This window comes from Polyodon spathula, chromosome 35 (genome assembly GCF_017654505.1).
Source record: "Polyodon spathula isolate WHYD16114869_AA chromosome 35, ASM1765450v1, whole genome shotgun sequence".
NCBI classification, from domain to species: domain Eukaryota; kingdom Metazoa; phylum Chordata; class Actinopteri; order Acipenseriformes; family Polyodontidae; genus Polyodon; species Polyodon spathula.
Window position 1 is genome coordinate 4,003,849 of NC_054568.1, and position 14,867 is coordinate 4,018,715.

A 14,867-nucleotide genomic window follows, 5' to 3' on the forward strand; every position below is an offset into this window, starting at 1 on the left:
AATAAAGCCTGGAAGGGATGGGATTAAATCTTCACCCGAATAAAGCTTGTGGGAATGTGGCAGGAGCCTTAATAATTTAATTGTCTAAATAGCTAATTAAGGCTCCAGCCACAAAATAAAAGACCTACTCCTGGCTCAGCCCGGAGAAGTGTGTTCATAGAATTAAGGCGAATAACAGCGAATGCTACCAGCCAGCGAACAAGGTACTCGTGTGTTTAAAATAATTAGAATTGTTAGTGTTTGTTTTACTTTGGCCAGAGTGCCCTTTTCTTTGTGCATTTTTAAATCGTTAATTTTATATTAGTTATTAAATACAAGCGCAGCAGCGCGGTTTTGCCAGTACCACCTGTGTTTGGTTTCCTGGTCTGACGTCACCACCCGCAAGCACCACTCTAGCTATCAGTGACAAGATACAACAGAGTTAGAACCATTTCATCAGAAAATGCTGCAGTGTAACACCAATCTGAATGCACAAACTATTTCTATGTACTTAAAGCTCTTCGGATGACCGGGTTTTCTACTGTATATAATAATAAAATGTGTTTCTCATAAACACTGTGATAATGTGTAAAAAAAAAAAAAAAAAAAAACAACCAAAAAAACCCCCTCAAGGTTATATCCTGTATTATTAATATCTTGACAGTAATTGATTTCTTGTGGCAATGGTTCTCCCTTTTTAGCTTGTATTGAAGTACAATTTCAGAGTTGATTTCATATATTCAGGTCAAAGCAGTCAATTTTAGCAGTGTATTTTTCATAGCTGAAGTTGAAAGAGAACATTGAGGTTTCACTGTTGAATAAATGATGCCACACTGTTGTCAAAACCATAGGCGGACTGCACATGCCTACGACACATGAACAGTGCAGCGTCTAGACAGAGTTACAGCATCTGGTAAATAATAAAAATAGATACAGACTTCACATTGCCATCTCTGTTGGTATTCTCTGCCTTTTTAATCTATGTGACCTCCCCATCTATCTCGCTCATTCATTTTCAATATCAACTCTATTGTTCAGTGGCACTTTGCTGATGCTGAAGACAGCTTTTGTTTTGCACCATTCTTACTGATTCTACAATGAAGTATAATTAAGGTGGCCCAAGGATGCGCTAGCCTATCCCTTCTGGATGCCTGGGTTCAAATCTGGCGTAGATTGGAAATGAAATGTGGGCTGGTGGCTTCAGTTACAAATTGTTTATATGGCTCTGCACTAAAGGGCAAAACAGCAGCTAAGGAAACATAGTGAGGTGCTCAATAAGACAGATACAACTCAAGAGCCGAACCCTGGTCTAGATAATTACAATTCTAACTTATATATCTGTTTATTAGTATTTGAAATTGGAGACCCTTAGGGTAAGTGGATGTCTTGTAACAAATGTTCTTGTGCCAGTAAAAGCTCAATTAATTAAAAGCTAAGCAACTGAACACGAAATACAATTAAAGGGTACTTGTTGTCAAATTCTGGACAGCCCCTTTTCTCATCTTCTATTGTGTTGCCTCAGCATGATGATTATACCTCTTAGTGCTGCATGTAGTAGCAGGAATGCCCCTGTTTGGTTTCCCGAGTAACACAGGAAGCAGATCAATTTACTGTCATTTTTTTAGAAGCCTGTGCTAAGGTGCTTTGACTATACGTTCAAAAGCTGCTCTTCAGTTCTGGCTGCCTGACACATGCACACACACACACATACACACACACACATATATATATATATATATATATATATATATATATATATATATATATGTGTGTGTGTGTATATATATATATATATACACCCGCCCCTCGCTATACTGTGGATTCGGATATATCGTGGTCGTGGAGTTGGCTCCCCATTTTTACTGTATAACTGCGCATGCCTTAGCTGCAATGTACATAGGATTACTGTTTGTTTTATTTCGTACTTCACAAACAAAAATAGACAATTAAAAACAAAACATTAATATGGTACTGTTTTTAGCATATACCCATGCATTGCACAGTAACACAAAGCAAATGAAATATCTACTTTCTGAAGCGGTTTTTATTTTGGCCAGCGGGGTGTTCACGTGTGGCAGCAGCAATGCTCTAACAAAAGTCACAGGGCAATGACATCAGCTCCCTAGCAACAAGCCTGTTGGGAGTCGATTCTTTCAATGCAGCGGGATTGGGCATTTGAGAAAAGAGAGGAAGACTCATGAAATTAATTGGAGACTGAAGTTGATGAGAAGCAATTACCCTCCACTGTATGAATTAAAACAGTGTGCTGCTTTTTATACGAAAGATGAGAAAGAGGGTTACGCAGAGGATTTATATTGGACCCTGTCGCCTGATAAAATGAGGGAGTGTTTGTACAGTATTTGTTATTAGTCTATTTGTTTTTCTATGGGTCTCGCTATATCGCAGCCCTCGATATATAGTGGATTTATATTGAACCCTGACACCTATATATATATATAGTATATATATATATATATATATATATATATATATATATATATATATATATATAGATATATAAAGATTTTAAAAGAGCTGGAATAGTTGTGGCCCATGTAAGGCTGTTGCCTGGGGGATTGGAAGGGTGGCTGCTAGTGAGTTAATTTGGTATGCGTTCTAACCTGGTCATCTTGTTTTCTGGGCTGGCATCAAAATTATAACTGAACAAACACTGGCATGTCATTATACTATATATTCTGTGTGTAGCATAAACAGTTGCTGTAACTGTATACTGGTGGGTGCCTTGTTACTGATGAGGTTACTGTACATATCAATTGTTAAGTGTTTATTTAGCAGACTCCTTTATCCAAGGCAACTTACAGAGACTAGGGTGTGTGAACTATGCATCAGCTGCAGAGTCACTTACAACAACGCCTCACCCAGGAGACACAGCACAAGGAGATTAAGTAACTTGCTCAGGGTCACACAGTGAGTCAGGGCTGAGCTGGGGACCTACTAGTTACAAGCCTGCTTCTTTAACCACTAGACCACAGGTGAAAGCACCTAAACACACATATTTATTATTATTGTTCAGCTAACCAAATGCTCATTATACAGAACACTGTGCTTGTGCAGAACATATGATGTGCTGCAGCAACTTCATTTACGGAAGACAGAGTTTGCATCAATAGCCAATGCTTTGCAATCGTTGAAAGTACCAAGTTTTAAGACTGAAGTGCTTCCAAGCCTATATAAATATAAAAGTGCTGCCATTTGCAGTCAAAATCCAAAATGGTATTTTTTCTTTCAGCCGAAGTCAATGGCAATGCTGCCCAAGCTTCTTTTTTAATGGTGGCACAGTGACTTATCCCTGAGCATTGCGGGAAAGCGCCAACTTCTCTGGATGGCTGTGATATTGGTGTTGCTGTACTACTTTGAGATCAAGTGTGCAGACTATAAATTAACAATATGCTCTGTAAACAGTCTAAATATGCTCACAGGAGATATATATATATATATATATATATATATATATATATATATATATATATATATATATATATATATATATATATATATGCACACATATTCTTCTGGAGCCTAGTGCGCTCTAGGATGTACATAAAAGCCTTGTATTCTACAAAACAAGTTGCCATGGAAACTGAATTCTGCACAAGGATATGCTTTAAAAAAAGATCTATAGAAAATAACAATCTCTCAGATCAGATGCAATCCCTGACACCAGCATACACTTTGAAATATTTGAGCCAATGACCTGGTTCATATATTGTAATTAGGGCATCTGTTTTTATTAATTTCATTTTTCAGTGCTTATTTTTACAATTAGATGTAATAATTTGAACAGTTCTTATTTTTAGACCCACATATAAGAAATAATGTAGAGCAAATAAGCTAAATATTTATTTAAAACATAAAACTAATTCATAACAAACAAACAAATGGTACCTGTGGCCTTACACATCTTTTTTTGCAAACGGATACACTTCTGTTTCAAAACCTCAGTCTCATTCGCTCTTAAGCGGCTGCGATAGGACAGTGAGACAAGTTGATTCTGGTCCAATAGTGACCCCTCATTTCTAAATATAGCACTACACCACTGATCATACTGTACAATGTAATTATGCATAATACCTTTGTAATTATGCATAAGTATGCATGTATTTACTAAGTAACTACTATGCAAATACACAGTAATTACAGACAATGACGAATTGTGATCTTCAGATATAAACAGTTAAGTACATGCTGTTCGGTGATTTGTAACAGTATTTTTCTTTTCGTTTCAGGAACAGTGCACTGATATACCATGGAAAGGATTGTCTTCTGCGTGTTGATGTTTGGCGTGTTGGTGAAGGCTCATAACTGCCCTGGTCGCTGCATCTGCCAGAATATCTCCCCTACCCTGACTTTGCTCTGTGCCAAAACGGGACTCCTGTTTGTGCCGCCTACCATCGACCGCAAAACCGTGGAGCTACGCTTGACGGACAACTTCATCACCGTTATACGGAGGAAGGACTTTCTCAACATGACCAGCCTGGTTCATCTCACCCTGTCTAGGAACACCATCAGTCAGATCATGCCTCATGCTTTCATGGACTTGAGAGCCCTCCGCGCCTTGCACATGGATGGCAACCGGCTCAACTCCCTGAAGAACGAGCACTTCAAGGGTCTCGGCAACCTGCGTCACCTCATTTTAGGGAACAACCAGATCCACCATGTGGCTTCCGCCACGTTTGATGAGTTTCTTGGGACCATTGAAGACTTGGATATCTCGTACAACAACCTAGAGACCCTCCCTTGGGAGGCTATTGCCAGGATGACCAACATCAACACCCTCACGTTGGATCACAATCTGATAGATCACATTGAAGAAGGGACCTTTTCCTTGCTTCACAAGCTGGTCAGGCTTGACATGACTTCGAACCGGCTGCACAAGCTGCCGCCAGACACCCTCTTCCTGCGCGCTGAAGTCTTGGCCAACGCTGAGGTGTCCAATCCTTCCACATTGACAGTCAGCTTTGGTGGGAACCCCTTACACTGTAACTGTGAGTTACTTTGGCTCAGGAGGCTTACCAGGGAAGATGACTTGGAGACATGTGCTTCCCCCGTCGCCCTTATGGATAAATACTTCTGGTCCATCCAAGAGGAGGAGTTCATCTGTGAACCTCCATTGATCACTAGACACCACGCCTCTAAAGCCTATGTCATGGAAGGGCAAGGGGTGACCTTGAAGTGCAAAGCTATTGGAGATCCAGACCCTTCCATCCATTGGATCTCTCCCGATGGGAAACTCATTCACAACACCTCTAGGACCGTCCTCTTCGACAACGGGACTTTGGACATCTTCATCACCACCCTTAAGGATAGTGGGTCTTTCAGCTGCATCGCCTCCAACGCTGCCGGGGAAGCAACTGCCCCCGTCGAGGTCAACATTGTTCCCTTGCCCCTTTTCGTCAACAACACCAGCCACATGAAGGAGCCCGACCCTGGCTTGTCCGACATCACCACCTCGTCCAAATCAAGCTCCAATGATACCAAGAACCAAGACAAGAAGGTGGTGGTCGGAGAGCTGACCTCATCTTCTGTCGTCATCTGGTGGCCTTCTGAGCGTCACATCCCTGGCATCCGCATGTATCAGATCCAATACAACAGCACCTCTGATGACACATTGGTTTACAGGTAAGACTCCTGTTCATTGCAGAGGTGCATATGTAGTATACCTGATAACCTGCCCTGTCTGTGTTCCTGGATGCCCTTTGTTCTCTCTAATAGTCCATCTGTCCATTTGAATCTGTCCATTAAAAATGTCTTCACAATTACATAAATCCAGTTGACCTCTTATGGCAATATGTTGTATCCTCCACCATATAAATCAGTTTGTCCAGTTGACCATGTCCCTTTGTGTGTGTGTGTGTGTCTATATATATATATATATATATATATATATATATATATATATATATATATATATATATATATATATATATATAATATATATATATTATATTAATCAATTAATTTTAGATATAATTGCAGTGTACACAACTGTAGAAGGGCTTTTGTCTGAAATGTCCTGAAATAAGTTTCTTTTAATCATTTAAACCTAAACCTATATAAGGTCACTATATATAAAATCAAGGTAATTTCCCTTTCCTTTAGCCATCCCTTCATGATACTTCTAGATTGGATTACACTGTGAATCCACTCAATGTTTAGTGCCTCTCCTCTTTCCAGCTGTTTTGTCTGTGGAGTTTCACACACCTTAAAGGGAGCGATAACTGCTGTTAGGTGTTTGAAAAAAAACGTTTTGTTTCCTCTCGTTAGAATGAGCAATGTTATTATTGGTCAACTTGACTGTATCTATATCTGTTCTTGACTTTTTTCACATAAATGTTGCACCACAACATAGATTTAGAATCTACTGCTTCCTCATGTGCTGTTCTGGATCTATTAAAGAAACCATTAAAATTATGGCTTCATTGATTCCCAGAGAAAGGAGCTTGGGCATGACTTGGTTCTGCGATGCTTGGAAAACGTAGAACATGACCCCAGCCTCAAGCCAGACACTGCAAGAACGTGGGCATTAGATCTTGGCCAATTCTTATCAACATTGCTCAAGGCCTGTAGCGTAACTGAGGCGAATTTAATATGAGCTGACACTAATCTGATTAGCAGCAACACAGATCAAGTGGGGGGGGGGGTATTGCAGTATATCAGCAAAGCATACTGATAGTGCAGGGAAAGAATCATAAGCCACGATTTAAAAAGATGCGTGATCGCTAAAAATCCACTTGTGGAGGGTTTTTAAAACCTCTTACTTCATTATCTGAAGGTTCAATATGTGTAAAGAAATACACAGTATAAGATGATGGAAGGATATTGAGATTTAAAAGGTGCATAGAATACAAAATGTATCAGATTATACACACACGCTATTTGAAAGGTCTTCAGAAACATCTTCTGATTTGTTGAAGGTAGTTGTCATTTTCACCGCTTGTAGAGTACGACAGACAGTGCATACTTGTCCACATTTTGAATCAGAATCTTTTAATTCCATATTATATAACAATTATTACTGTTAAGGCTTCAGTCTTTTGATGTTTCTACTGGTGTTTTCTTCAGAGTAACTCATTAGAACAGTATCGCAATGGGATTTTTTCATCCTTTCCCTAAGGCAAACCAAACAATCAAAGAATATAACCCAGCAACCCAGTGGAAGCTAGTATGGTTTTGGGATAAGTTCTAAGCCATAAATAATCTACGAAGCATGCTGCAAATAATATAAATATTATTAGACCGTACTTAAATAATAACAGGCTACAGCAACTTATGAGAAATGTATATTTACACAGTAGTTCACTTGTAAATACATGTGTACTTATACATAGTTACAATGGCCCATATTGTAAAACTTACGATCTCCGTTATGGTGCCAGTGTTTTACATGACAGTATTTCATCGCATGATGTATAAATGCCATTTACTGTCAAACATCACTCATCATGATGTTAGAATAGCATACCCTTAGAACCAGTTTTCTCATTAGCTTATTATTCATTTGATTCATAAATCTGTATTGTGCTATTACTTGACCCTTACCGGCATCATAATTAACACATGCTTCAGACGAGGTGGAGAATGTGATGTGTCTTGATGGCATCATGTCCTAGCATAATTTCTGTGTTTAGGAACATGCATTTAAACCAGTAGTAATAATATTTAAATTATCCAATAATTATGTAATTTAAGTATTTTGTTATTCGTAACGCATGCATTCAATTGCATTGTTAACTCATCTGAACAGGATAGGCAGCTTATTGGCATGTAGGTTTCTTGTTGGGGAGCTCAGGTGTTAAAAAGAAAAAAAAAAACATTATTAAAACTGGATAGGGCTGTAAGACTTGAAACAGCAAGGAGCATGGGCGGGTTGCTAAGCAACCCAGTGAAATGTGACAACCCTCAGTGCTGACTGGCTCATCGTAAGTGATCCAAACTTCCCTAGACATGCGCCCACCCACACATACTGAGGGTTTTTTAGTTTTTGTTTTATTATTCTTGGATCAAGACAGGATATCATTCTTATTGCCCTGTAACACTAATTTGTACTGTCATAAATATCGAGCTACTCAGACAGAGCTGCATTACATTCATGGAAATCCATCAATGCGGCAAGAAGAAACATTTCTTTAAGTCCTTCCAATATAAAAAAAAAAAAAAAAAAAAAAACTTCACTTTGATGACATCTTTTTATGTTTCAGTAAAACTGCTAAATGAAATTGTGTTGTAACGGTTGCCTGGGTCTAGTTGTCGACATTAACCTAGTGCTGGCGTTTTCCACTGGGGTAGCCCTGTGTCTAGTGAGTTCAACAGACTAAATAGCTAAATGTTATCTGAATAATCTGTTTAGGCGATACTACTATAAAAAAAAATATGGGTTCAGGGCAATCTTGACTCTATAGGTTTAACCTTATTTGGCTTACTGTCTTCCAAGTCTCTCCTACACCTTCTTAAATTAGCCCCCAAGCCACAGATTCACTCAGTGAGTGGGTATATTCCTTAACAGAGGGTAGAATTGCCTTTGAAGTGCTTTAGTTTCCTGGAGGCCCTATTACATCTGCCTGATTTGTGCCATGTAAAAGGCTACATGGTCTCGGCTTCAATGGATCAGCATAAACAGGCAGAGAAATGCAGGTCCCGCTCAGACTCAAATGCTGCAGAAGGGGAGCCTTTTATGGAATGTATCTACACAGTGTTCATCTGAACAAAACAGCCATCTCATTGAAGAGACCCCAAATTCGTTGCTGAAATGCGCACGGGTTAGCTTATTCGTCATAATCGTCAACAGGATAACACATACTCTTTCACAAATTCCCGAAACATTTCTGTATGTACTGCTGTGCATTATAAATAAGGTAAATACTTGCTTTTATGTATTCTATATATTATACTTGCAGACCCATTACAAGAAGTGCACGTTATATATTTTTTAATTAAGAAAAATGAAGGGGTTACACTAAAAATAAATAAACAAAAAGCCACACAAAACAACTTTGTTATGATGAGGTGATGTTCATATGATTAGAAATAAAGACTATTATACATTTTTGCTATCGTTTAAAATCAATTTTAATGGACATAGTTTGTCTGTCTACTCTTTTCTGTTTGTCTTTCTATACCTGCCTGTCTTACTAGTTGTATGGGGGCTGCTATGCTTTTGCAATACAATTATTACCTACTTTTGTTTTATTTTTTTGCTATTGTTAATACCTAAACTAAAATGTTGCCAAGAAAGCAGAAGAAAAGGTATTTAAATGACATCCTGACTTTGGGCATCAAGATTTATTCCAATGTTTTCAATGTCTTTGTCATCCATGCTGCACAGCGTGGAATCAAGGCACTCACAGTGCTGCTCCCCTGCGCTCTAAATGCTGCAGAACCAAAGCCCCACTGATTAATTAGCACAATACACTGGTGTCTGCAGCATCATAACCCACTTCATCTCCCTGTCCCTCTTGATACATGCAAGGGTTTCTGTCATCCTTCAACTCACCTGCCTCATAAAATAAAATAAAAAAAAATCTCACACAAATAGGGTATTCTTATCCATTTTAAATTATGGTAGATATTGGTGTTTTTAGCTAGTGTGAGGTTGTGGATATTTCAAGTAGGGTATATGGGTCTGGTAGCTTTAAAAATGAATGCCCTTTGTATCGTCAGTCTTTTCTAGAAACACAGTTTGACACAAGTAAACCGACACAAATATGCCAACAGACCCTAATATTTCTATCACAATCCTGGAAAAGAGCGTCGTTGCCAGGGAACGAAAAATAAAAAGGTATTTCTGGGTAAGAAGCTGGCCTCATAGGAAGCCAACTTCCTTTCAATTGACCAAAATACAAAATTTAAACCTGAATATAGTACTATGTGTGTATTTAAACTTAAACAAAATATATTTAAACACTACAACCGTCCAACAAATGTAATGAAAATGTGTATCCCTCCCTAATCAGTTAATAATAATAATAATAATAATAATAATAATAATAATAATAATAATAATAGACCCTAACGGTACAAATACCTTTTTTCAGTAGGTCAGCTGGAATAAAGCATATACTTCATTGACAAATACTCAATTGTAAAGCAGGGGTATTTTTAGTGTATGGTTAGAGGTTCAGAGACTGGAAAATTCTATGTATAATAGAATGCCACCACCTAGCAAAGAAAATAAAACCACTTGTAGCTTACATCCAAATCCCTCTCCCCACACTGACCAAAGATTAACTCCATGAAATGGTCTACACAGCTAGTAAAGAGCCTAAAGTCAGGTCCATAAGCCAGAGATATATTTTAGACCATTGGATGTATTTGTACCCCTATAGCTAAATACATTTGACCTATTTTATGAATTTAGAGATTACACATTGTTTCAGTATTGTTTAAAGTCATTTTGTTTCTTGAAAAGGACATGTCGCACCCTGAAAGCCAAGTGCATTTTTACATTCGGCTATTTGGCTGTGTGGTCCAGTGGTTAAAGAAAAGGGCTTGTAACTAGGAGGTCCCCGGTTCAAATCCCTGCTCACTCACTGACTCCCTGTATATGTGACTTTGAGCAAGTCACTTCACCTCCTTGTGCTCTGTCTTTCAGATGAGACGTTGTTGTAAGTGACTCTGCAGCTGATGCATAGTTCACACACCCTACTCTGTAAGGCACCTTGGATTAAGGCATCTACTAAATAAACAAACAATAACAAATAATAAAAAGTTGGTTTCCCTGCAGGTTCCAAACATTATTTCACCAGAGGCCCCATTCAGCCTCTTAGTTTAACATTTGATTCAAGTATTCTGAAATGTGGAGAGCTCCATTCTTCCCTGTCAAATATTGACATTTCCACTGTCATCTTTTGCTTCAATGCCTTTTGACAGCAGTTGGTGTTTTTGTTATAGTTCCATGTCAACATTTTATTTCCTTTTTTTCTTCCAGCTAAAATACAGTTGGGGCCTATGTAACCCTTATTAGTAATTTTAGTTTTTGCTTGGAAAAACCAGTAACTCAACATTATAGTTCTGTGTTTTTGTTTTGTTTTCATATCTATTTTGTCTCCTACCGATGTTGGCTGAACTTTTCATAACAAATAAAACATCTGCGCTTTGAAAAGTTTGTAGATCAACCTTCCCCACATATTCAGCACTTCTGTAAATGGTATAGGTTATTATGTTCAGATTTGTTTGGTAACCGATCAAAAATAAATACACCTGCAGGTCCCCCAGTTGTCAATATCGTTCAATAAGTTTGATTTGGTACCACATAAACATTTAAGGGTAAAAAAATCTTTTCACATTCCGTACATTTTAGCAGTGCATAATAACATTCATTATGTGTAAGTACATGTGCATTTACTAAGTAACTACTATGTAAATGCACAATAATTGGAGACATTTATTGTAAAGTGTTACCCATACTACTACCTGCAGCAGCACAGGGATATGACCCACATATGTAACCTCCTGATTTAGCTCAGAGAAGCAATATAAAGTAAGAATGGTTCATGTAAATACTGCTAATATTTTCAGCATTCTTAAATATGTAAAACAAATATATGCGGCACAAGCATCATAACACAGGTTTATATTGCTGTGTGCAGAAAATTGTAATGGTGTATTTTTTTTAAATTTATTTTTTAAATAAGCATTCCATGATAGGGAATTAAAATTACTGAATTTTCTGTTATTGTTAACCCCAAGTTTTAAGACAGAGAAAATGCATGATTTATTCAGCAACCTAGGGGGCTTCATAAAGGAGCTCTGAAAAACATGTTTCACAAATATATAAGACTTGGAGAGAGAGAAATACTTCTTAGCTGTGTAGGTGTTTTCTTCTGTCTCTGCTCCCGAGGAGGCAGTTTCTAGCAAAAGAAAATGTCCATTCTTTGCCTCTGTTATTACATTTCTTTATTATTGTTCTTTCTAAGATTAGACGCAATGTTAACCTTTGCCTTAAGGCATAGCACATTGATTTCTGTTCTTGTCGGTTTATGGACACTAAAAAAGGTTGGGTAGACACGAACCAACTTATTTATGGTAGAATCTGGGGCATGTTAACCCACAGGGTAAATTGATTATTTAAAAGTGTTGTAGGGAATATCGAGAAGTGATGCATTTGTAGTGAATCCGTCTCAATAAGAAACATCAATTGAAGGAAACATTACATACCAGGAGTGCTATCGAAGATCTTGAAGATCCAGTACCTTTTATTGTCATGTGTAGTATTAAGGACAGAAGAAAATTTATTAACAAAACAAGGTCATTCATCCCATCAGTGCTTGTCCGGTTCCTAGTAGCTGGTTATTCTCCAAACTTTGTTCATTCTTAAAGGATTACCACTTTCTCCCCTTTTCTTGTGTTGAATAGTTTGATTACTTAAAAAACTAAAAAAAAAATATATACAAATCTTTAAAAAATGTAACTTTTACTGCCTCGTATCTTTGAACTTCCTGTGTAGTATATTATACTAGACAGTAGGATTGAAACTAAGTTTCAGCACAGGACATAAATTCTGAGTCAGTTTTAATGTAATGGCGTTGTCATTAAATTATTTGTGTTTACCTTGGTTGAGGTCAATCCTGTATTTAATTTTCAATTCCAGTTCCAATTCCTTTTTAAAATCAATTCCCAATTCCAATTCCTTCAATTGTGGTTGTTCAACTGTTTTCATTTTAAGCCAATTTAGGTGACTAAGAGTGATTTGTTTCCAAAGTGAGAAGCTAATTTTAATGGAATATTGCTAATTGGAATTTTGATCAATGATGTGTTGGGGTTGGGAATTGATTTTAAAAGGGAATTGAAAATTGAATTGAGGTTGCAAAACAGGAATTGACCCCAACCCTGATATTTACCAACAGTGGCACTGAAAGCCATTGAACAAAACTGTAACCCCTGTATATGATGGAAGCCAAGCAAAGCCAGGGGGCGCTACCGCACCCCAGGCACCCCTAGTTCCAATGCCCTTGTTTACCAATTTATAGAATACAAGCAAACTATTCGACTAACTATTCAAGCAAAAATGACTGCTGTAAATACACCCAAGACAATCTTTAATTAGACGTAAAACTGTTTAATGCTGGCAGCTATTTAAACAATCTCCCACACACAACAAAAAGGCATGCCAGTACATCCTAATCTTATTTTCTGTTGTGCTTTCCAGGATGATTCCATCAACTAGCAAGACCTTCCTAGTGAATGACTTAGCAGGAGGTCGGGAATATGACCTCTGTGTCCTAGCTGTCTATGACGACGGGATCACCTCTCTGACGGCCACCAGAGTGGTGGGCTGTGTCCAGTTCTCCACAGCCAGCGAGAACAGCCAGTGCAAGTTCATCCACAGTCAGTTCCTTGGAGGAACCATGATCATCATCATTGGAGGCATCATAGTGGCTTCAGTCCTGGTCTTCATCATCATTCTGATGATCCGTTACAAGGTCTACAACAACCAAGACGACCACACCTCAGCCAAAGTGAGCAACGTCTACTCCCAGACCAGCGGAAACCTAGCTGTCATGCATCGTTCCTCCTCCAAGCAAGCAGAGGAGAAGAATGAGATCTGGGCTAAGGAGGCCGCCAACAAAGACTGCAAGGCTCTGGTCTTGAAAGTGGATTGCGAGAAATCAGAGGCTCCCCAGCCCACCACCACTGTCATCACTGAGGTCCAGCTGTCTCTGGTTCCAATAGAAAGGAGGCGGACCCTGACCAGTGTAGACCTCCAGCAAGCAGCAGCTATCCTGTCTTCAGAGGATGCCCAGACGGACAGCAGCATAGTGGGTTCCACCATATCACTCTGCTTGATAGGTTCCTCCAACGGCAACAAAGATGCACCCAAGCGTAGGGATAAAAAGAGTGCCTTGGGTAGCAATACTCTCCTTCCCAGCAACATTGCAAGAACTCGGCACAGGTTCTCCTTTGACGGGGACTACTCGTTGTTTCAGAGTAACAGTTACCCCAGAAGGGCAAGGACAAGGAGACACATGTCCTCTACCCAGATAAACGTGGACGTGGCTTCTCCTTTGGGAAACCGGAGGGTGATCTTTAGCAGCACAGAGTGGATGTTGGAAAGCACGGTTTGAGGCAGTGTGAGATCTCAGACTGAGATGAAACTACTCAGAAGCTGAGGAGAAGTGGTTATCTCTAACGCAGCAGTGCCTTACTAAAACAGTGTACCAATGGGGGGATGCTGCTAGTTAAGTCTCTGTTTTTTTGTTTTTTTGTTTTTGTTTGTTTATTTTATTATTTGGTGTGTCTTTTCTCTTTTGTTTTATTTTTACAGTTGTATTGTCTTTTATGGAATAACAGAGCTTTTGGATTTGTGAGGTGTTGGTTTGTTTTTATATATACACCATGATGTTGGATAAATGGAAAGTGCTGTATGGTCATTTCCCCTTTAATGTATCAAAAAGCAGGACTGTTTCCACTTGCCACCAGATTCTGGAGCGAAGGACTCATGCACAGAAGACACAAGATACCATGGACTTGTATCACACCCAGTCTATACAAAAAATATATACACATACAGTAAATATATATATATATATATATATATATATATATATATATATATATATATATATATATATTATATATATATATACTTAAAAACAAGGGAGTGAGATGAATATACTTACAAACTGTTCCCAAGGGAATATAGACTGTATGATGTTATTGATATTTATTGTATCTGGCTGGCCTAGATAAATGGAAAAAAAAAAAAAATCTGTGTATATGTATTAAATATAAAAGGCACTTGACTTAAGAAAAATAAATAAATAAATAAATAGTAAAATAAAAACATTTAATTGTTGATCACAAGTTTTTACATTAAAAACCTGTGCCATCACATGTTCCCTTTCTTTAATATATCAACGTTTGGACCACCA

The 14,867-nt window shown here is 38.2% G+C and overlaps 1 protein-coding gene across 1 annotated transcript in view; it reads left to right on the forward strand.

The window, feature by feature from the left end:
• The window catches only part of LOC121303775 (leucine-rich repeat and fibronectin type III domain-containing protein 1-like), a 72,105-nt gene extending 57,611 nt beyond the window's left edge, over window positions 1-14,494 (forward strand). The window contains exons 3-4 of the mRNA XM_041234552.1: window positions 4,227-5,619; window positions 13,145-14,494. Of these exons, the coding sequence (XP_041090486.1) occupies window positions 4,247-5,619; window positions 13,145-14,060 (2,289 nt within the window). The 5' untranslated portion in view covers window positions 4,227-4,246 and the 3' untranslated portion in view covers window positions 14,061-14,494. The remainder of the gene's footprint in view (window positions 1-4,226; window positions 5,620-13,144) is intronic.
• Window positions 14,495-14,867: the final 373 nt, after the last annotated feature.